The sequence below is a fragment of the Panthera uncia genome (assembly GCF_023721935.1).
Source record: "Panthera uncia isolate 11264 chromosome B3 unlocalized genomic scaffold, Puncia_PCG_1.0 HiC_scaffold_1, whole genome shotgun sequence".
Lineage (NCBI taxonomy): Eukaryota > Metazoa > Chordata > Mammalia > Carnivora > Felidae > Panthera > Panthera uncia.
Genome location: NW_026057582.1, coordinates 126,979,689 through 127,000,667, shown reverse-complemented (window position 1 = coordinate 127,000,667; position 20,979 = coordinate 126,979,689). Strand labels below are relative to the sequence as shown.

Sequence of the window (20,979 nt, the reverse complement as noted above, 5' to 3'; positions counted from 1 at the left end):
TGCCCCATTTGCTAGTTATCAAAACTTACTATAGAAAAACCTGAAATAAACAAAAATGTTTAGGAGTATGAACAGACAACAGGGCAATACAAAGGAGAATAATTTTTTTAAAAAAGGCTGATAAATTTATGTCAATTCACTATGTGATAAAAATGAATATTCCATATAGTAGGAAAAGGAAATAAATAACAATACATTATGCTGGAGGAATTAGCTATCTCTTTGAGGGAAAAAACGATTACTTTTCTCCACAAGATACTCAAAGGTAAAGAGCTTAAGGTAAAAAAAAAAAAATGTAACAAAAGGAGAAAATACAGGTGAAGTCTTCATAATCCTGGTAAAGGGAGGACCTTCAAAAGAGCAAGAAAGATGAACTGCCATTTTATAGAATAGCATGCCCTATGAATATATGTTCAATCTCACTCATATTCATATAAAGGTACATTTAAACCCCAGTGAAATACTACTTTCCACCCAACTGATAGGCAAACATCTTGGGCTGGTTTTATCCAATGTTGGCAAGACGAAAGTGATCCCACACACGGATGATAAGGGTATAATCTTTTTGGAGGGCAATTTGGCAGTATCTAGTGAGTGACATATCCTTTGACCCAGCAATCACACTGTAGGGTTTCTTTCTAGGGGAAATAATTGTGCAGAGGCTTACAGAAGGGTGTGTGTAAAACTATTACTAACAGCTCCGAATCTGAAGGAACACAAATGCCTATTAGTGAGCTGTGATGATACAAACAATGGCGTAGTCGCACCATGAAATCCTCTGTTATTCATAAAACCTACGAGGCAGACCTTTACGTCCTGATAAAACAGGCTTCAGCATATGCTGAAGTGAAGAAAACCCAGGAGCAGAGCCCATGACTACAGTGTGATTTTACGCATTCGTGCATACGTGTGGAGAACAAACATATAGAGCTATATAAATGCTACATAGGCTTGCAAATGTAAATACTAAGCTGGGAACTGGTGGGTAGGGCTTCAGACCAGAGAAGAAGGGTCTGAATGGGACCAAAACAGGAGCACGGGGTGCTCCTACCCTCACATGCTCTCTGCGTGAATCCACTGGGAAACAGACTTGACTCATAAAGTGATTTTTTAAACTTTTTATAATTTACACTATAGGAAAGCTTTACGGTTTCCATTGATTTTATTATTTAATCCAATTAGAATTCCTCATGAGCCCCCAAATAGTTGCAAGAAGGTGTTTTGTGGAATCCATCCTAGTCAGTTACCAAGTGGCAATATCCATCAGGGCAGACGCTTGTGGGGCAACAGAATGGTAAAGGGCAATTACATAGAACAGATGATGTTTGGTCACAGACCAGCTCTTCCCATTGACTCGGCGTTCAATACGGATCTCATCATATTTATTTAAGATCCTTAATTGTTGCTTATCTTGTGTGTCTTGTTCTCATGTTTGCCTGTTCGGTTTCAGTAATGGAACCGTAATCTATCAGTTCAGTCTCAGGAAACACTTCCTTGACGTGCTTCTTCTGTTGCTGTCACAATTCACCTGCATTATGCATGTGTGAGCCATGCAGGAAGAAGGCAGACCTTTCTGCTATTCAGAATAAGGTATCTTTAGCAAAAGAGTCCTGCCTCTCCATCAAATGGGAGCGTCAAGCAAATTTGTCCCCAGTATTTCTTTTTTTGGTTGTATTTTGTTTTCTCTTGTTTCCCGTCCTCAGTTCTCTTTTCTCACATACGTTTTCTCCCTTCAAACTTTCCTTCAAGTTAAAAAAAGAAAAAAGAAAAAAAAACCAGCTCATTTCAGTTATTTCCTCGGCAGCTGCCACAAATCAGTTTTGGAAGAAGTTGGAACATCACTTTAGGCCTGGGGATAGACAAGGTGCTCCAGATACAGTGCTACCCATTTCCAGGAAGGTACTGCTAACCCAGAGAGGGGCACCTCTGTGTCAACAGCGAGCATACTGTGATGGTAGGGACCCCAAACGGGGCATGGTGAACATCTGTTTTTCCTCTTATTAAAATAATCACTTTTCGGGGCGCCTGGGTGGCTCAAGCGTCTGACTTAGGCTCAGGTCATGATCTCACGGTTCGTGAGTTCAAGCCCTGCGTCGGGCTCTGTGCTGACAGCTCAGGGGCTGGAGCCTGCTTTGGATTCTGTGTCTCCCTCTCTCTCTGCCCCTCCCCTGCTCGCACTCTATCTGTCTCTCTCTCTCTCACACACACACAAATAAACATTAAAAAATTTTTTAAAAAATAAAATAATCACTTTTCTTCTTCCCTTCTCTTCCATCCTCTTCCCTTCCTTCCTTTCCCTTTGCCCTTTAACCATGATAATGAAGGGCACTGTCATGAACAGAGAATACCTTGGGTCTGAACTTGGTCCTTGTTAACATCTTACATTACCATGGTCCATTTTTTAAAACTAAGAAACTATTAATGGGTACAGTTACCATTTATCATTACCTGTCTATTACTATTACTCAACTCCACACTTTATTTGGATTCACTGTTTTTTCCACTAATGTCCTTCTGTCCCAAGATACAATCCAGGGAACCATTCTGCATTTAGTCTCATGTCTGAAAGTCTCTTAGTCTTTTCTTCTTTTTATGGCCTTGTGAGTTCTGAGCAGTACGCGTCAGGTGTTTTGGAAAATGTCCCTCAAACTGAGGGTGCTGGTCTTTTGCTCATGCTTAGACTGGAGTTATGGGTTAGGGTAAAGAATATCAAAAGAAGTGATGTGCTGCTTTCGGGATATCCTATCAGAGGTACACGCTATCAACATAATTTATAACTGATGATGTCCATCTGGCTGAAATAGTGTTTTCTGGATTGGAGATAAATCGCTAAGTCTGGTGCAAAATCAAGGAGAGAACGAAGAGAATCTACATCACTTACTGGGAATTCTTCCATAAGGAAGATTTGTCTTTTCTCCTCCATTTATTTATTTATGTAATCATTTACTTATGTCAGTATGGATTCACATACATTTGTTTCTTTTTTCTTTTTTTTTTCTCTGTTTTCTTCTGCTCTGCCCTAAGAGCAGGCTCTGGTGCTGGGGCTACAATAAGTTAGTCATATTGGCACTACCTAAAACCTAAGGAGAAAACTTGGCTTTCTGGCTACAGAAAATGGGAAAAGAGCACCCTGAGGTCTGGAGTTTAGGGAAATCCCCATGTTTTTTCTCGTTTTTTTCCTCACTGCTTTGCCTTGAGAGTAATTCCAATTGCAGAAAACTACTTAGCAGCATGTGTGGCTAACACTTCTAGAGAAACAGTAAATTTCTCTCCAGAGGAAAGGGGCCCCCAGAAGCCGTAGAAAATGGGACAAACGATGGAGAGGAAAGAAATGGAGAAGAGTAGCCCTTAATTCTGTGCATGACCTGACACAAGTTCTGGGCTCATTCTGAGTTGCTCACATGGAGAAAAGACCCACGGCTGGAGAGCAAAGGGTTTGAGAAATTAACTGACATTGGAAAATCTGCCCACAGAAGGTGAGTCCAGAAGAGGCTGAACATACCCGGGTTCACTGCCCATTAAATGAAAATAGCGGACAGTCTCCAGAGGATTTTAACACAACATAATATGTGGGGCACCTGAGTGGCTCAATCAGTTGAGCATTCAACTTTGGCTCAGGTCATGATCTCATGGTTCATGGGTTCAAGCCCTGTGTTGGGTTCTGTGCTGACAGCTCAGAGCCTGTAGCCTGCTTTAGATTCTGTGTCTCCCTCTCTCTCTCTGCCCCTCCCCTGTTTGTGCTCTGTCTCTCTCTGCCTCTCGAAAATAAATAAATAAACAAATGTTAATTTTTTTTTTAAATAACATAATGTAATATTCAAAATGTCTAAGATATAATCTAAAGTTCCTAAACATACAGAAAACTGGAAAGTGTGACTGATTCTCAAGGAAGTAGACAATCAGATGTCAAGCTCAAGATTACCCAGGTACCAATTTTTTTTTTCAAAGACCTTTAAACAACTATTATAGTCATACTCAAAGAGATAAAGGTAGACACTCATTATGAATGGAAAGATAATCTTTACATAGAAACAGAAACTGAAAAATATGATATCTGAAATAAAAAATTCATTGGATGATATCAAAAACACAATGAAGGTGACAAAGAAAAGAGTCAGTGCGGGGCGCCTGGGTGGCTCAGTCAGTTAAGCCTCTGACTTCAGCTCAGGTCACGATCTCGCGGTCCGTGAGTTTGAGCCCCGCGTCGGGCTCTGGGCTGATGGCTCAGAGCCTGGAGCCTGCTTCCGATTCTGTGTCTCCCTCTCTCTCTCTGCCCCTCCCCCATTTATGCTCTGTCTCTCTCTGTCTCAAAAATAAATAAACGTTTAAAAAAAAAAAAAGAAAAAAGAAAAGAGTCAGTGAACTTCCAAACAGATCAATAGAATTTACCCAATTTCTCCAACAGAGAGGGAAAAGAAAGTGAAAAACTCAGTCTCAAGGTCTCATGGGACAGTATCAGAAATATCTAGTATTCATGATATTTAAGTCCCAAAAGAAAGGGACAAAGAGATTGGTACAGAAAAAAAATCTGAAGACATAATGGCAGAAAACATAAATTTGGTTCAAGACATGAACATACAGCTGTAAGAACTCCACACAAAATCAACTCAAAGGAAACCAACTCATCAAATTTATGAAAAGAAAAGATAAAGAAAAAATATTGAAAGCAGACAGAAAAAATAACCCATTATATATATATAGGAAAAACAACTCAATGACTGCTTGGTTTCTCATTAGAAACCAAAGTTCTCAGAAGACAATGGAATAACATCTGTAAAATGTGAAAAGAAAAGAACTTCCAACTCAGGATTCAATACGCAGCACGCACGTCTTTCAGTAATAATGTCATAATGAAACTCATTCCTAACAGGCCTTCTCTAAAACAAATGTTAAAGAAAATTCTTCAATGTAGGATGTTCCTAGAGAGTTTAGAACTTCAGAATAAAGAAAGTGCTACAGGGGAGCCTGGGTGGCTCAGCTGGTTGAGCTTCTGGCTTCAGTTCAGGCCACGATCTCACAGTTTGTGGATTCAAACCCCATGTCGGGCTCTGCCTTGACAGCTCAGAGCCTGGAGCCTGCTTTGGATTCTGTGTCTTCTTCTTTCTCTCTACCCCTCCCCAGCCCATGCTCTGACTCCCTCTCTCTCAAAAATAAGTAAACATTAAAAAAAAAAAAAAAGAGCAACAGAAATGATAACTATTTGGGTAATTGTAATAGACTATTTTTGTCTTGCATTGTTTAAAATATGTATAACTATCTGAAGCAAAAATGTAAACATTGTCTAGTAGAGTTATCAGTATATGTGGATGTAATATAAATGCCAACTATGACATAAAGGGGCATGGTAATCCCTAGAGAAACTGCTTAAAAAATACTACAAAGAGTTAGAGTCTGAAAATTGATAGATAAATTTAAATGGATTACTAAAAGACATTCAGATAATTACAAAGAAAGCAGGAAAGCAGGAACAGAGAAACACACATGCACACAAGAGAGGCACAAATCAAGCAAATAATAAGATGATACATCTAAAACCAACAATATCAAAGATTACATTGCATGTAAATGGTCTAAACACATAAATTAAATGACAGAGACTATCAGATTGGATTTTTTACTTTTTAATATGCTATATGCTGCTATATTAATATTAGCCGAACTTGAATAGTCATAATAACATATGCACAACAAAAATGGAATTTTATCTGTGAATGAGGTGGGTCACCAAATACATTACCATCTGCCTAGGTGTAGAATATTTCTTGTTTTAATACCTTCCTTTTTTAAGGTTTGGCTGAGGTGGCTCTACTCTACCACAAACATGGCCAGGCCCACTGAAGCCAGTCAAATGGCTCTGATCGCCCACTCAACAGCCATTTGCTAACAGAGCTCTGATTCTGTTTAACCCCAGAGAAAAATCACTGGTCTGAGTGAATTGTAAAAATCTCATTTCCTTTTGTGAGTTGATGAGTCAGTTTTCGCCAACATGTAAGAGGGTCTATTGGGGCATCTAGAAAATAGATTTTTTTTTCCAAGAGAAGAGAGAGAGGATGAGAAGGGAAAAAAAAAAAAAAACCTACTTTTTTTTTTTTTTTTCTCCAGTGTGGACTCCCTCACTTTACTTTTGAAATTCTGCCTTGGGATACTTAGAGCTGTGGTAACCACTGCCACCAGGAAGGGAGCTGAATATGGCAGTGGAGAAAGATAAGAGGGGTCTGATGAACCAACCTTGAGAGCTCCTGCTACTGGACTTCTGGTCTCGTACACAAGAAATATACTTATTGTTTAAGCCAATGTTTGGCCATGCATTCTGCTACCTGTACTCAAAGTATTATTAACTGACAAATGAGCAAAGGGAGCCTGATCTTTTTCAGCACAGAATGTCATACGTGCACTTCTGCCTTTTGAGAACTGTTAGGGCCCTATTCTTTCCCCCTTTCTCAGCCACTTATTTTGGAAGGGAGAGAGATGGCTTCTCTGCCTAGAGAGGATGAAGACGACTAGAGTAAGAGGCAGAGTACTATACATTTATTGCAGAGCCAAAAAATACTGTAGGAGTTAGGATTCATTCATTCAATCAAGTCAACAAACATTTATTGAGTGCTGATTGTGTCCTAAACTCTGTTAGGTGCTAGAGGTACAACAATGAGGAGAACAAGTTCTGTGCTTCAAACAGGGGTGATAAACAATATGCAAATAAGTATATAAGGTCAGGTTGTGTTATAAAGAAAAGCGGCCAAATAATTGCATGTTGAGGACTCTTCTACATAAAATGATCAGAAAATAACAGCTATTTCAGAACTTTATACAGAGATTTGTGTCCTTTCCTGCTTTCTTTGAGAAGTGATAAAGACACTTTGAAATTGCAAAGCCTTAGTAAAGTTCCACATTACAATTTAAGCTCAAAGAAAGCAGTAAAGCAACCTTTCTTTTGGAAGAAAGGAAAGAAGGAAGTTAAAAAGGGAGGCAAGGAGGGAAGAAAGAAAAGAGAAGAAAAAGGAGGGAGAGAGAAAAAAGAAAGAAAGAGAAAAAGAAAGAGAAGGAGAAAGAGAAAGAGAAACAGAGGAAGGGAGGGAGTGAGGGAGGAAGGAAGTGCTACTTCAGGAAAGGTTTTAAATCTCAGTACAAGATCAATCTGTGATAACACCTCACAAACTTGGAAATTTAGTAAGAGAAGAACTTAAAAGGGTTAGAAAATGGCCAGATAGTGTCAGCTAAGCTAGATGGTAAAACAAAATTGAGACTAGAGAAGGAATGGAGCATTAAAGGACAAACTGAAACGAGGACAGGCGAAAGGAGCCGTAGGTGTGGAGAACAAGTCATCAAAGCAACTAGAAATTTTCTGGACTGTGACACGGAGGTCAGGAGGAAATCCTTTCGGGTGGAGCAGAAACTTGGGTAGCATATATTATATAGAAACAACTTGATTCATGATCTTACTTATAGCAGGAAGAATCAGTGTTCTGGCTATTCCCTGCTTAGAAAGGCCGTGAGCCCAGAACTCCTTAGGGGTTGTACCAGGTTGAGAACTACACCCTTCTTTCTACAGCCCGCATTCTTCCAGTGTACAGGCTCTTTCTCAGGCTGGGAATTCCAAAACCCGGGACAGGCGGGGCTCCAAAACCTGGAGGTTAGTAGTTGCCAAGTTAGCCACTAAATTTCCAGGCAGCCCCTCCCCCCAAAGCTCACAAGAGAATTATTGCTGAGTTCCATTTTCCAGGGCACGTCTTTCCCCCACGAGTATTAAATCCAGATTAAATCATAAATACACGCCAGTTGGAGCCGCAACTTCATATTCCAGAGCGAACCCTACGACTTCTGCAAACACTCCCCCTTGCTGCCAGAAACCCCGCCCCCGTTCGTAACCATGGGAACGACTGACTCTCTGCGAGCCGGAGATTCCCGGTTCCGCCCCCTCCCTAACAAATATTGTTTCCCACTATCTGTCCACATGGGCGCACCGCCTTACTATTGGTCACTGCCCCAGGACTGTGCCTTCCTCCAGCCAATAAGCGGCCTGTGCACGTGTACGCCTGCGTATCCCGATTGGTCACCACTGCTTGATCACGCACTGCCTACCTGCGCCATCCGGTGCGTGGGAGAGCCTATGATATGACTCGGTAGCCATTTACAACCAATCCGCACCAGGCGGGGCTCACAGCCGGCCTATGGGCGCGCGCCGGGGGTGGGCTGTCCCGGCCCCTTACCAGTCCCACCTGGGTTTGTTAAAGCGATAGGCCCCACGGCGCGCTAGGGCTCCACCGGGCACCGCACAGCGGCTGCGGGGCCCTCGGCGTGCCGCGGGCGCCCGTGACAGCGGCGCCGCTCTGCTCGCCACGCCGGCTCCGGACAGCTGCCGACCTCCCCGGCGCGGCCGCATCGCCCGGCGGGATGGGCGGCGAGGCAGGGTCCGCGGCGGCCGTGGGCTCCGAGGGCCGCGTGAAGAGCCTGGGTCTGGTGTTCGAGGATGAGCGCAAGGGCTGCTACTCGAGCGGCGAGACGGTGGCGGGACACGTGCTGCTGGAGGCGGCCGAGCCGGTGGCCCTGCGGGCGCTGCGCCTGGAGGCCCACGGCCGAGCCACCGCCGCCTGGGGCCCGAGCCCCGGCGCCGCCGCCCCCGCCGCCGCGTCGGAGGTGGAGTACCTGAACGTGCGCCTGAGCCTGCGCGAGCCCCCGGCCGGTGAGCGAGGGCGACGACCCCGGAGTCCCGGCCGGGCCACGGGAGGCTCCTCAGAGGGGCTGCCAGGAACCGGGAGGGCGCGCGCCGGCGGAAGCCCACCAGCCGGGGGGCGGGGGCGGGATCCGCGGCTGGGGTCCGCCCACCCGGTGGCCGGAGCCTCAGTTTGCTCGCCGGTGACGGGCGGGTAACAATGCCCGTGCCCCCCAAGTTCAAAGCACCGGGGCGATGCCGCGTGGTGGGTGCGCACCTCTAGCTGGCTCCTCGCCCCCGGGCCTCACCGCGCCCGGCGTCCCGGGACGGTCCAGGACGGTCCCCGGAGTGAACCGTTGCTATGGGAACCTGTGATGAGCAGACAGAAATCTAGGTTCTGGGGATCTAGGTCCTGTCCCTTCTGGCCTGAGGAATGGAGGGCGGAATCCGTCTTTGAGGGGCCATGCTGTGGTGCCCACTGGTTTATGGGCCTCCCGTTCCCATTCTGGACGTAGACGCTCGTGTCTGGTTCATGATGAATTAGCAAAACCTCAGTCCTGGGAAGAGGGGAAGTAGTTCGTGAGCGGTAGGTAGGAATTCAAAGGAAGTGTTTCGTGAGCATCTTACTTGGCTTCCCTCTTCTGGAAGCAGGGTAACTTAAGAGTTCTGCCTCTGCCTCATATTTTTTGTTTTTTATTCTTTGCTTCTTTTTGTTTCCATTGCAACATCCCTTTCCACACCCCCCCCCCCCAACCCCCTTAGGCCTTTGGAGACAGTGGGATCTGGGCATGGTAAGAGTTTCTGGAGGAAGAATTACCTTTCTTGTCCAGTCTTGTGGAGTCCAGTTAATAGTGTAGGTTTTTCCAGAAGTGGTAACCCATTATATATGTTTCCTCAATCTTTATATTATATGTAAATGTTAAGATTTTTTGTAATTATAACAAATATGCAAAAGTTGCTTTTCTTAATCATGAAAATACTCGGAACAGGGAATCTTGGTCTTCATGCAGTTGGTGGAAGTTACTTTACACCATTTCACTCTTCTGCCTTCTCAGCTTCAGCTTTTATATATAAAATGAGATAATGGTATAAACTCCCCTCCCTTGAAGAGTCCAATGCAGTGTATCACTGCTTTGCCCCTTGCTGTGTCTTCTACAAAACGAATAGCAGGTGCAGTTTTGCCTTGTCTTGCTATGGAGAAGTAGACTGTTCCCAGTTAAATCCTCCAAGTATGTGAGAATCCAGTGATCCCAAATATTGTAGCAAGGAAAAAACATATCTGGAACCAAAGCCTTCTTTTGGATTCACAAGTGCATTGTGTTGGGTGACCCCTTCATGGGTATGGTTTCCGGGATCTGCCCACGCACGCCTCCCCCAATGGTCAGAGACAGGGCAGATTTTCAAGATGGCTGACTGGCGTCAAGGGTCATGAAGAGAGAAGTGGTTTTTGTCCAGGACTTTGGACTCTATATCTTTGTGCCCATAACTACTGAGTAAATAGATACAACATTAATAGCAGTTAGACCTGGAATTTAAGAATTGCTTTGGTAAAACCTGGGCTAATAGTGTTTTGATTCACGAGTTAGATCTTGCTTTTTCATTCTGGTGGAATAGAACGGCTAAGTCTAGACAACCTGAACATTTTTTTGCTTCTTTTATCATAACAAATATTTGCAAAGATTATGTTTCATTTAAAAATCATAATCTGTTGGGTGCCTGGGTGGCTCAGTCAATTAAGCAACCGACTTCTTCTCAGGTCATGATATCACAGTTCCTGAGTTCGAGCCTCACATCAGGTTCGCTGCTGTCAGCACAGGGCCCACTTCAGATCCTCTGTTCCCCTGTCTCTGTCTCTCCCCCATCCATTCTCTCTCTTTCTCTCTTAAAAAGAAATAAATACTTAAAAATAAAAATCATAATCTGTTTTGTTGAATTTTTTTTAGTAGGCTCCATGCCCAACATGGGCTTGAACTCACAACTCTGAGATCAAGTGTCAGTTGCCCCATCAACTGAGCCAGGCAGGAGCCCCTAAAAATCATAGTCTTTTTAAGGTGATCTCATTGAGGAAAAAATAACAATAACATCTGTAGCTTGGAAGAGGTTAGCAACTATACAGGGTCATAGATTCTCAGGGTCCTTTAATTCCAAGACCTAGGTGAATTCCAATCACCTGAAGAGATTTTTTACAAATCTAGATTTGGGGGAAATGTGCCTATGAGATCTATTTTCAGGAAATCTCCCCAGATAACTGTTTGGCATTGTTAAATCTAATCTAACAGCTTGCTGCCATTGTGATTGATACTCGTCATTTTTTTTTTTTTTAATTGAGGAATTGTGGTAGAAAGACAAGACAGACCAGAGAGTTGGTTTCAGTTGGTCACCAACCAGCAGTCTGTCTTGTGGGAGTCCCTCATCCTTCCTGAACCCAAGTCCCTGTAATGATATTATAGCTCCCATGGCTCCTGGGTGCCCTGAATTAGGAGGTTGGTTGGGCTATAAGAACATTGGTGAATGGAACACCTCTCTGTGAAATTGTAGCCTTCACTGTATGAGGCACACATAATGAGCCAAGACAACAGAAGCATAAATGGGCACATGATTCAGCTTGTGAACCTTTTTAATAAAAAATAATAATAATAATAAATAAGAGGAAGAAAACTAAGATTTGATTCCAAAAACTATAACCTATATTTCTCAACCTTCTCAATTTTTGTTCTATTTATGCATGGAGGTGATTGAAAGTCTTCATTTTAAATGTTACATGCTTCCTGTGTGGATTTGTTTTGTCTATGATGAGAGAACTTTATCTCTTAACCTCTCAATATCCTGGGTAACTCTGTTCTCCACACATGCCCATTGTGCTCGGCCTCATGCTGTTCCCTTCGCCTAAAACCCTGCCCTGCTCATCTCCGTGCCAACAACCCTCAGGTCCGGGACAGGCATCATCCCCTTTCCAGGTTCAGGCACTCTGTGGTCATTACTTGGGTGTGTGTGTGTCTGTGGCCTCCTTCCCTCCCCTGGTCTGTTTGACAATTGCCATCACTCATCTTTGCATCCACAGTGCCTGACATCTAAGCATTATAAATTTTGAACTCAAATGAAATCTCCATTTCTGAACATTGTAAAGTACTTGAATTGTCATATCCAGTAATCTAATGATGATACATTTGAACTGTAGTCTACCCCCGTCAGGAGCACAGGGATTGCCTTGAGCCTTTTACTTTGATGGCAGTAAATTGGGAGAGGCTTCCCTAGCGTCCAGTGCTGGAGCACTGCTGGGACACTGCTGAGGCTTCTAGGGTGTCTCTGAGCACACGTGAGCCTTGGGGACTGTCTCAGTCACTGTTGTTTTAACATAGCCTCATGTTCCTGTCACTTGCTCACTTTGCCTCCAAGTCACCCACTCTGTCTCATATTTCTGTTTGAATGACTTTCCGTGGAAGATACTATACTTATTCTGCCCCTCATATATTACACACTGAACACTGGGGACATTTGGAAGACTAAATGGACCAATAATGCATTCCTGTTTTCTAAAAAGACAAGGTTGAAATGTTAACTGAATTGTTTCTAGTAATTAAGTGGAAAAAAAATCACTAGCCCTTTATTTTTTTTTTAATGGATACAGTAGAAATTTTTGTTTTTAGTATCAACTGACAGGCAAATCTCAGAGTTCTCATCTGCCCTGCCCTTTCTTTGTCTTAATCAGGCCACCCTTGATGAGGGAATTTAGTCCTAAATTTGAACAGATGAACAGAAAAGGCGGGGAAGGTTTATAAGGATCTCTGCAGAGCTATCTAACCAAATGGCAGCCCCGGAGTTGGCTTTGGATCTGAGTGATGCAGATTGTGTGTTCATCGGAGCTCCAGCAGTGCCTCTGGCCTTGCAGGGTCCATCCACCCTGTGTCTTGGCCTTCTGACAAGCAGGGATAAGCCTCTGTGTGGGATGCAGTGGAGCTGGCCGACCCGGACCCAGAGCAGGAGAAAGGAGGCATGCTTGTGCTTGGCCCACCCCACTGAACTTGAACTAGCCACCTATTAATCAGTAGAGCTTACGTGCAAATGCAGGACTCTTACCTAATAAGTTGTCCTGTTGGTTTGGCTCTTTCGTATACTCGATATTCGTAATTCTCCAAGGAAATTCTTCACCCCCTTTTTCCGTTTTTGTCCAAGGAATACAGAATCTGATTTTTATGCCATACCCAAAATAAATAGATGTATTTTTTGTTAAATCAGTTTTAAATGCAATTGAATACTGATATCTCATGTTAGCATAATAGTGTACCATATGCTACCATACTAGTATTGATGTGTGTTAGTAATAATATTATGTTAGTATACTTGTGCTAGTCTATGAGTAGGGTGAGCAAATGTTTATGTATATGTATACATGTACATACATGCACTCGTGTTCACCTGTGTATGTATATGGGAACTCTAGGCTCCGACACTTTATGGTAATTACTTGTGTGATTGGTCTCTTAGAAGATATGTGTGTGTGTGTGTGTGTGTGTGTGTGTGGTTTGAAATTGATTAAAATTAGTAGGCTGATTCAGATTTTAATTCTCTAAATCTCAGCGTACTGTACCTTATGGAGTACACTGGATGTTATAGCCAGGAAAACCTCCTTTAAAAAGAATATGATTTAGGTTGTGAAAATTCTTGATCTAATACTAACCTTAGTTAAAATGTATTTTCTTTTTTAGGTGAAGGCATCCTCTTATTACAGCCTGGAAAACATGAATTTCCATTTAGCTTTCAGCTTCCATCTGAGTAAGTGAAACTATTATTTTCATGATTTTCTTTCTCCGCAGCATGCCCTGCTGGATGTGTGGGTACCACCCACCGTTACACCCGCTTATCTTGCATTGCCCCAGGATAGGCTTACCTTGTTCACACTCTTGTTTTTTTTTTTTTTTTCTTTCTTTTTTTAAGCCAAAACCATCATTTTAAGGGTTTTTTCTAGTTGTGTGTAACTGAAAGATGAACTTATAAGTTAATGTCTTTGGCTTGTTTCAGACCTTTAGTAACCTCATTCAGCGGGAAATACGGAAGTATTCAGTACTGCGTGAGAGCAGTTTTGGAACGACCCAAGATACCTGATCAGAGTGTGAAGCGGGAACTTCAGGTTATTAGTCACATCGATGTTAACACACCAGCATTATTAGTAAGTCCTTCCTTCTTCTCTTCCCCCTTCCCTCCCTCCCTCCTTGCTTTCAATTGTGCTATGTACATTGAGCCAGTTTAGTGGTCGTCTGTCCTGTCACTTTCTGATAGAATCTCGTAACCCATGGGCATTCACTCTAAATGTGTGATTCTAGGCCGGGCAAATTACAAATTGTGTGTGTTAATTCTATTGATTATGTCTCCGTTGTTCGGGGCTTCTTTTGCCAAAAAGTTATACAGGCTTGAAATGCATTAATAAGGCTTAATAATAATAATGCACACACAGAGAGTGGTTACTTTTACCAGAGCCGCCACATTCACAGGGCTGTGGTATTCTAAACTCTTCAATAATAGCAGGTTGAGGAACAGTAATTATGGAAGAGTATTAATCATGCTCAGCCTGTTATTGAAGCTCAGGCCATTATGCTATGTATCCTTCCATTTTGCATGCCATTTTCTAACATTAAGTAAGTGCACGCAGCTGCTGTGGGGAGCCTTTCACTTATCATTTCCTTATGACAGATTTGGCCACATTAAAGCATTGAACTTCTAATAATCACCAGAAATACTGTAGGCTGATAAGAAAGATTAGGCTATAAGTAACAACAGAATAGGCAAGATGGGAGCTAATGAGCTAGATTCTTTTATCTAAACCCATATTATCAAAATAATATAAAATTATACCTTGTACTTTCATGATAGCTATGAGGACCTAATGGTTCTTCATTTAAATATGAATGAATGATTTTTTTTTTTTTTTTTTACTTCCTAGAAAATACTAGGATAATTTAAACTTTCCATCATGATACTGATGTTCCAAACATGTATGTTTAGTATCGGGGGTTTCTTTTTCTGGCCAATGTTTTTAAAGGGAAAAAAAACAGGAGTTAAAAGGTGTTTTGCTCTGTTTTCATACGAAAACTGAATAGACTTTACGGTTTGTTCACTTTTAGAGTGTGAAAATATAACAGTTATGCCCTGGTCACATGGCCCCTTGTGGCCAGAATTCTAGAACAGCCAGCACGCAGCTGACCCGGCTCACAGCTAGTTACAGCTGAAACTTACCATCCACTAACCACTTTTCTTTTCTTTTTTTTTTTTTTTTTTTTTTTTTTTTTTTTTTTTTTTTTGCAAATTGACAATACTGTCTTGTATTTTTAAAAACTACTTGAAATTGGGAAGTTAGCTACTTCTAAGCTATTCATGGGACCATGGTGGCAAATGATTTAAAGAGATTTTATTTTTTTTTGCCAGAAAGAGAAACTAGTAATCCTTTAATATTCTTTTATAAGTAAAAAATGTTGCAGCTTTGGGTTTTACAATGAGCTTTTGGTTTGTGCATCTTTCCAACTGACCATCTTAAATCTTGAGTCATTTCCATCGATGCTGTGGAGTAGAGAGCAGGGCGGTATGTTCAGTAACCCTGTGGATCCATGACATTGGGTTTATCTTGCTGCCGTTACACTAAAACCCAAAACATTCTAAGTTAAGGGCACTTGAAATTTCTGCCTACTAATGTACTTTTGAATTCAGGAAATGAGACTGTTTGCCTGTTCTACAGTTTAGATGCCAAAACAAGTACAATGTTCTGATTATTGATTTTTATACCATTTCTCCTTTTCCCTAATACACACGTAAGGTTTTTAAAAGAAAAAGTATCAGGGCGCCCGGGGAAGTTCAGTCGGTTGAGCATCTGATTTCGGCCCTGGTCATGATCTCGCTGCTGGTGGGTTCAAGCCCCACATCAGGCTCTGTGCCAACAGCTCAGAGCCTGGAGCCTGCTTCAGAGTCTGTGTCTCCCTCTCTCTCTGCCCCTCCCCCACTCTCACACTGTCTCTCCCTCTCTCAAAAATAAAAAAACATTAAAAAATTAAAAAAGGAAAGAAAAAGTATCTCTGTCATGTTAATAGTTATGACTACAATTTTTGATTACTACTTTAAGGGATGTTAAATCATTTTCCAGAAACATAATGATTTACAGGGTAAAACAGGATGGTGTCACCTAATGTGAGTCTGAGAATTCACCTTAGTTTTCCTAAAAAGAGAATTTTTTTTTATGCTTTGTGTTTTACTTAAGTATTTTGCCTAGTCTGTCACATGAGGATAAAAGTGTTGATTTGTTTTTCGGAAGACCTTTCTTCACAGTTAATTAATAAAGAATGACACGATTTTAAGTTCTGTGAATTTTCTGCTAGTTTTATTAAAGTCATGTTATTATTTGAAATTTTCAAGACCCCTGTATTGAAAACTCAAGAGAAAATGGTTGGCTGTTGGTTTTTCACTTCTGGTCCAGTCTCGCTGAGTGCCAAAATTGAAAGGAAGGGATACTGTAATGGTAAGCACAATGTTTGAAAGTCCACGTGGAAGAGTCATTCATTTTATTAGCTAATTGCAAGTGATTTTTAATAGTGTGTTTTGTAATTTTAAAATGTGAATAGTACGGTTTTCTGTTTTTCACATAAGTACTTGATATTTAAGTTTTTTTGAGTGGATGAGTAGATTCCCGTCCAACTCCTGGCATTTTTGACTTCAGTGCTTTCGCTTTAGTGACAAAGTCTAAAATTAGAAGCCTGGGAAAATGCCAGCACTTGACTCGATGTTCGGCAGAGTGTCCAGGGCGGTGTTGCCCAGAAGAGCACTGTTGTGTGAAAGCCCCCAAGTATAGGGGGCTGCGATGTAGACCGTGAACAGTCTGAACAGTCAGACTGCCACCGGCGTGACCGTTTGTGAAGGGTCCGCTTCCGTACAGCGGCGTTGGCCCCCGCTCCAGGGCTCGGCCAACTGGGACCCAACGTGGTACGGGATGGTGTCACGGTGGACGTGTCATGCGGATGTAAAACTTGCTGCTCCATCCACTGTCTTACCTGTGCCTGAACACCAGTTCCTTAAAAACAAAGCCTTTGTTCTCCTGTTGGCCGGGTTTTGATTTGATAGGCACTAGTGAGTCCGTCAGTGATCTTTCGTACTTTATACACCACTGGGCCATTTCTTGGTGTGTCTTAATTTTTATAGATATTGGCCAGTCACATGTCTTTAGAATTGGTAACCCGATACTGCTACATTTAGACAAGCAAAGAATGCCGTAATTAGAAAGCCGCACCTGCCGTGAGCTGCGGCGATTCCTCATGACGCGGATTTACAGTTCAAGCCTCCCGTCAGAGGTCTCCTCTTGTGAAAGTGACTTTGTGACATTGCAGCTTTAATTGGTAATGGCTCTAGTTCACCGCGGGGAGGGCTTTCTGAAACGTCGCTGAAGGTGTTTTTGTTTCCTTTTCAGGAGAAGCTATTCCAATCTATGCAGAGATAGAGAATTGTTCCTCCCGCCTCATCGTTCCCAAAGCTGCCATTTTCCAAACGCAGACGTATTTGGCCAGCGGGAAGACAAAGACCGTCCGGCACATGGTCGCCAATGTGCGAGGAAACCACATCGCCTCTGGGGGCACTGACACATGGCACGGGAAGACTCTAAAAATTCCGCCTGTTACTCCGTCCATCCTGGATTGCTGCATTATCAGAGTAGACTATTCCTTAGCTGTAAGCAGGAAGCTTATTTTTATATATATATATTTTTTAAAGTGTATTTACTTTTTACTTTTTAATTTAAAGCCAAGTTAATTAACACGTAGTGTAGTATTGGTTTCAGGAGTAGAAGTTAGTGATTCATCACCTACATATGACACCCAGGGCTCATCCTAGCAAGTGCCCTCCTTCATGCCCATCACCCCTTTAGCCCACCCACCCCCCCGCACCCCACCAGCAGCCCTCAGTTTGTTCTCTGTATTTAAGGGCCTCTTATGGTTTGTCTCCCTCTATGTTTTTATCTTATTTTTGCTTCCCTTCCCCCGTGTTCCAGAGTGCTTTTTTAAAATGAAAACTATGTAGAATGGAGCAGTAACTGATGCCGTGTCCCCACGAGCATGTACATTCAGCGGCTGACAAAATGTCACTTTACACCAGCATTCCGACAGGCTGGAGTGACGAAGACTGGCCTTTGTCTGTAATCCAAACCTATCCCCCTGAGGCATTTAATTAAGTCACATGAAAGAGTTAAGGTGCGTGCAGGGGGCTGGTTATGTTGAAAGCACCTACTTCATTTTCTACAATTCCTATGTGTAGGGCATGCTCCCTTATGCTGAAGGATGTTAAGGCTACGGTTCCCCATCACAGAGCATTCTCTATTTCGTGCGCCGTTCATTTGGTTTGTTGTCTATTGCATTTGGTCAGGATGATTTACAGTTGTATGCGGGAGCAGTGGCAGGCAACAGAGAGATTTGTTTGTGTGAAAAAATAAACTGGTCCATCTACTATGAGGTTTAACCTATATTTTGCCTTTCTCTCTGTCTCTCTTTTTTGCTGTCGTTGTTTTTGTTTGTGTGTTTGGCATATTAGGTGTATATTCACATTCCTGGTGCTAAAAAACTGATGCTCGAGCTGCCCTTAGTGATTGGCACAATCCCATATAACGGTTTTGGGAGCAGAAACTCCAGCACCGCCAGCCGGTTCAGCATGGACATGAGCTGGCTGACGCTGACGCTGCCAGAGCAGCCGGAAGGTACGACAGTTTGAGGAGCTTTGAGCGCGAAGTTCACACGTAGAGTAAGAGCAGGCGGGTTCAGGACAGAAGTGCTCAGATGACCATTACTACTGCTGTTAACAGCGGCCCCGACTCTTACGGGTACTAAAAACTAGAAAACGGTGTTCCCGGAAGGGACGTGAAGAGCTTGGCTTATCCAGGACGCAAAGCTGCTGATGGCAGAGCCAGGAATCAAGTCTTCTACTCCCGACTCCCATTCATTAGGAGTAAGACAATGAGAAAATGGTCCAAGTACGCGTAGAGTGGGTGTGTTTTCTGCAACCACGTCTACATGATCTGTTTGGCCTGCACTGTAACATCCATCACTCGAAATGGAACATAATCAGTGTTCGTAGTGATTTCACAAAAGCAGAATTGATTAAATATGTCTTGTTGCAATAAGCACAAAAACTCGCTTACTAGAGCGGGGATAAAAAAAAAAATTGTTTTCACATTTAGCTACATTTCTGGTTTTGGTAAGAGTTCGGGAGATTAACGCAATTGACTTTGCACGGACTTCTGAGATCCAACTCCATTTTTGTTTCAGCGCCACCCAATTATGCAGACGTGGTGTCCGAGGAAGAATTCTCTCGACACGTCCCTCCTTACCCTCAGCCCCCTGACTGTGAGGGAGAAGCATGCTGCCCTATGTTTGCCTGCGTACAGCAATTCCGCTTCCAGCCTCCCCCTCTCTATTCAGAGGTAAGCAAAGCAAAAGAAGATGAGACTTCTGCCTTGCTGTTTGTAAATAATCCTCCGTAAGTATCTGCTGCTGATTCCAATGAGCAGGGGATACATAGTTAAAAAATTTTTCGGGTAACGTTAGATTAGTCCTGATCCAATCACCTCATTCTGTAACGGTTGCCTTGTAAACTACAACAGGCACGTCTCGCACCGTGGATTGCCTTTAAAATGTTTTATGTGGCCATAGAACATGGAGAATTTAAGTGGCCCACTGGGACTTATTACTGATAGGCTTTGAGCAGCTCAGTTTACAACCACCAATAATTAGAAACAGATACCAAGACCCTTTGGAGAGGGCTGGGATAGTAGTCTTAGTGTCTTGGTCTGTTTTTTCAGGTTGATCCTCACCCTGCTGATGTAGAAGAGACCCAGCCTGTGTCCTTCATTCTCTGAAAAAAATCCCAGAAATCACTGTGTTCATCATCCGATTAGAATGTTGGTTCTTCCCCCCGCTGCCTTTATGGAAAGAGGGAGAGAAGATTAGGGGAAGGACATACACGAACATCAAGATTGAAGGTGATAGAAATTGAAGGATGCATAACTTTCCAGTGGGCTGACAAGAATGCATTGCACAAATGTATGATAGGGTCATGTGTCCCCTTTAAATGATCCAATGAAGATGTGACAAGTCACAGAACGTAATGGAAGTCCTGGTGGTGAGAGAGTAAGTGAAGGGTGTCTGCGCTTGACCCAAGAGAACAGAATCCATGTGCGTGGTGGAAACACTAGACGAACATACCTTTAAACAGGTTTCTCCAGGTGGAACAGAAGTTACCCTAAGCTTTAAGGAAATATGGACTCGTTGGGAGCCTTGATCTTGAAGAAGGTAGCAGCACAGAGGTGTGTATAAATAGGAAAAAGGTCCACTCTAAATATGAAGTGACCCTCAACACTTCGGGGTCTTCATGATTTCTCCCCAGGTCCCATAGAACTGAAGTTCTTGAGAGAATCTTTTTATGAGGTCCTAATGAAGGAATATAGTTTCATATTGTAAATCGGCTGTACAGTATTATGAAACCAAGAAAGAGTTCCTTGCAAGGCATGTCCGTTCAGAGGGGAAAGATGAATTTCAGTTTGAGAACACATTTTGTGGAAGGCTGTACTTTTTACCCCCTTCAAGTACTCTGTTAGGGTATGTGTTTGATTTTTCCCATGTCTTATTTACCTAAGATCATAGTAGAAAAAGAAAGGGGGGAAAAAAAGGTTGCATCCTCAGGATACCTCGATAACTACACAGAAAAAAACCAAAACAACAAAAGCCTCTCTTAACCTACCTCTAGTGGGGTTATCAGAATCCTTTTAAAACACCAGGCATGATAAGCCTTCCGTGGAGTTCCTGCTAATTGGCAGCCCCAATCTTATCTCGCCGATCGCTAAATCCGCAGGTGGACCGAGGGAAAAATCTATAAGGTTAGCATTAGATGAAAGTTAATAGATGTATACCAAAGGGTATTTCAAAATAGATGCAGAATCAAAAGAGGGTACAAATTTTGAGGGTACCATTTAAAAAACAAAAACAAAAACTTAATTCCTGCCTAGAGACTTCAGTCTACTGACGGCAGTCGCCACGCTGTCCGTTATTATTCCAACTCTTTAGTAATTCTATTTAAACTGTGATTTTTTTTTCTTTATTGTCTTGGTGCAATATTTTATTATCATTTAACCTCAGGATATTCCGACCGACAAGATTGTGTTGCTGCTGAAAGTCTGAGCAGTGTTCTTCCTGTCCCCTGTTCCCCTCTTCTTCCTGGTCACGTGCTCACTTGCTCGTCCTTTGATCTGTTAGTTTCGTGAGCCGAGAGCACCCCCGGACACCGCATGGAAGGGAGGTAGGGATTCCCGCGGG

At 42.7% G+C, this 20,979-nt stretch overlaps 1 protein-coding gene and 1 long non-coding RNA gene across 2 annotated transcripts; one reads left to right on the top strand and one right to left on the bottom strand.

The window, feature by feature from the left end:
- Positions 1 to 1,103: 1,103 nt before the first annotated feature.
- Positions 1,104 to 7,816, bottom strand: LOC125910257 (uncharacterized). Its single transcript, XR_007453908.1, has 2 exons — positions 7,690 to 7,816; positions 1,104 to 1,742 (listed from the first exon to the last, which is right to left on the bottom strand). It is a non-coding gene; the product is annotated as an uncharacterized LOC125910257 (long non-coding RNA).
- A 273-nt stretch (positions 7,817 to 8,089) lies between these two features.
- On the top strand, positions 8,090 to 20,580 carry ARRDC4 (arrestin domain containing 4). Its single transcript, XM_049614037.1, has 8 exons — positions 8,090 to 8,680; positions 13,357 to 13,423; positions 13,670 to 13,817; positions 16,049 to 16,151; positions 17,094 to 17,350; positions 18,206 to 18,368; positions 18,937 to 19,091; positions 19,470 to 20,580. Exons 1-8 carry the CDS (start codon positions 8,392 to 8,394, stop codon positions 19,524 to 19,526), a joined length of 1,239 nt encoding a protein of 412 aa, XP_049469994.1. The 5' UTR covers positions 8,090 to 8,391; the 3' UTR covers positions 19,527 to 20,580.
- Positions 20,581 to 20,979: the final 399 nt, after the last annotated feature.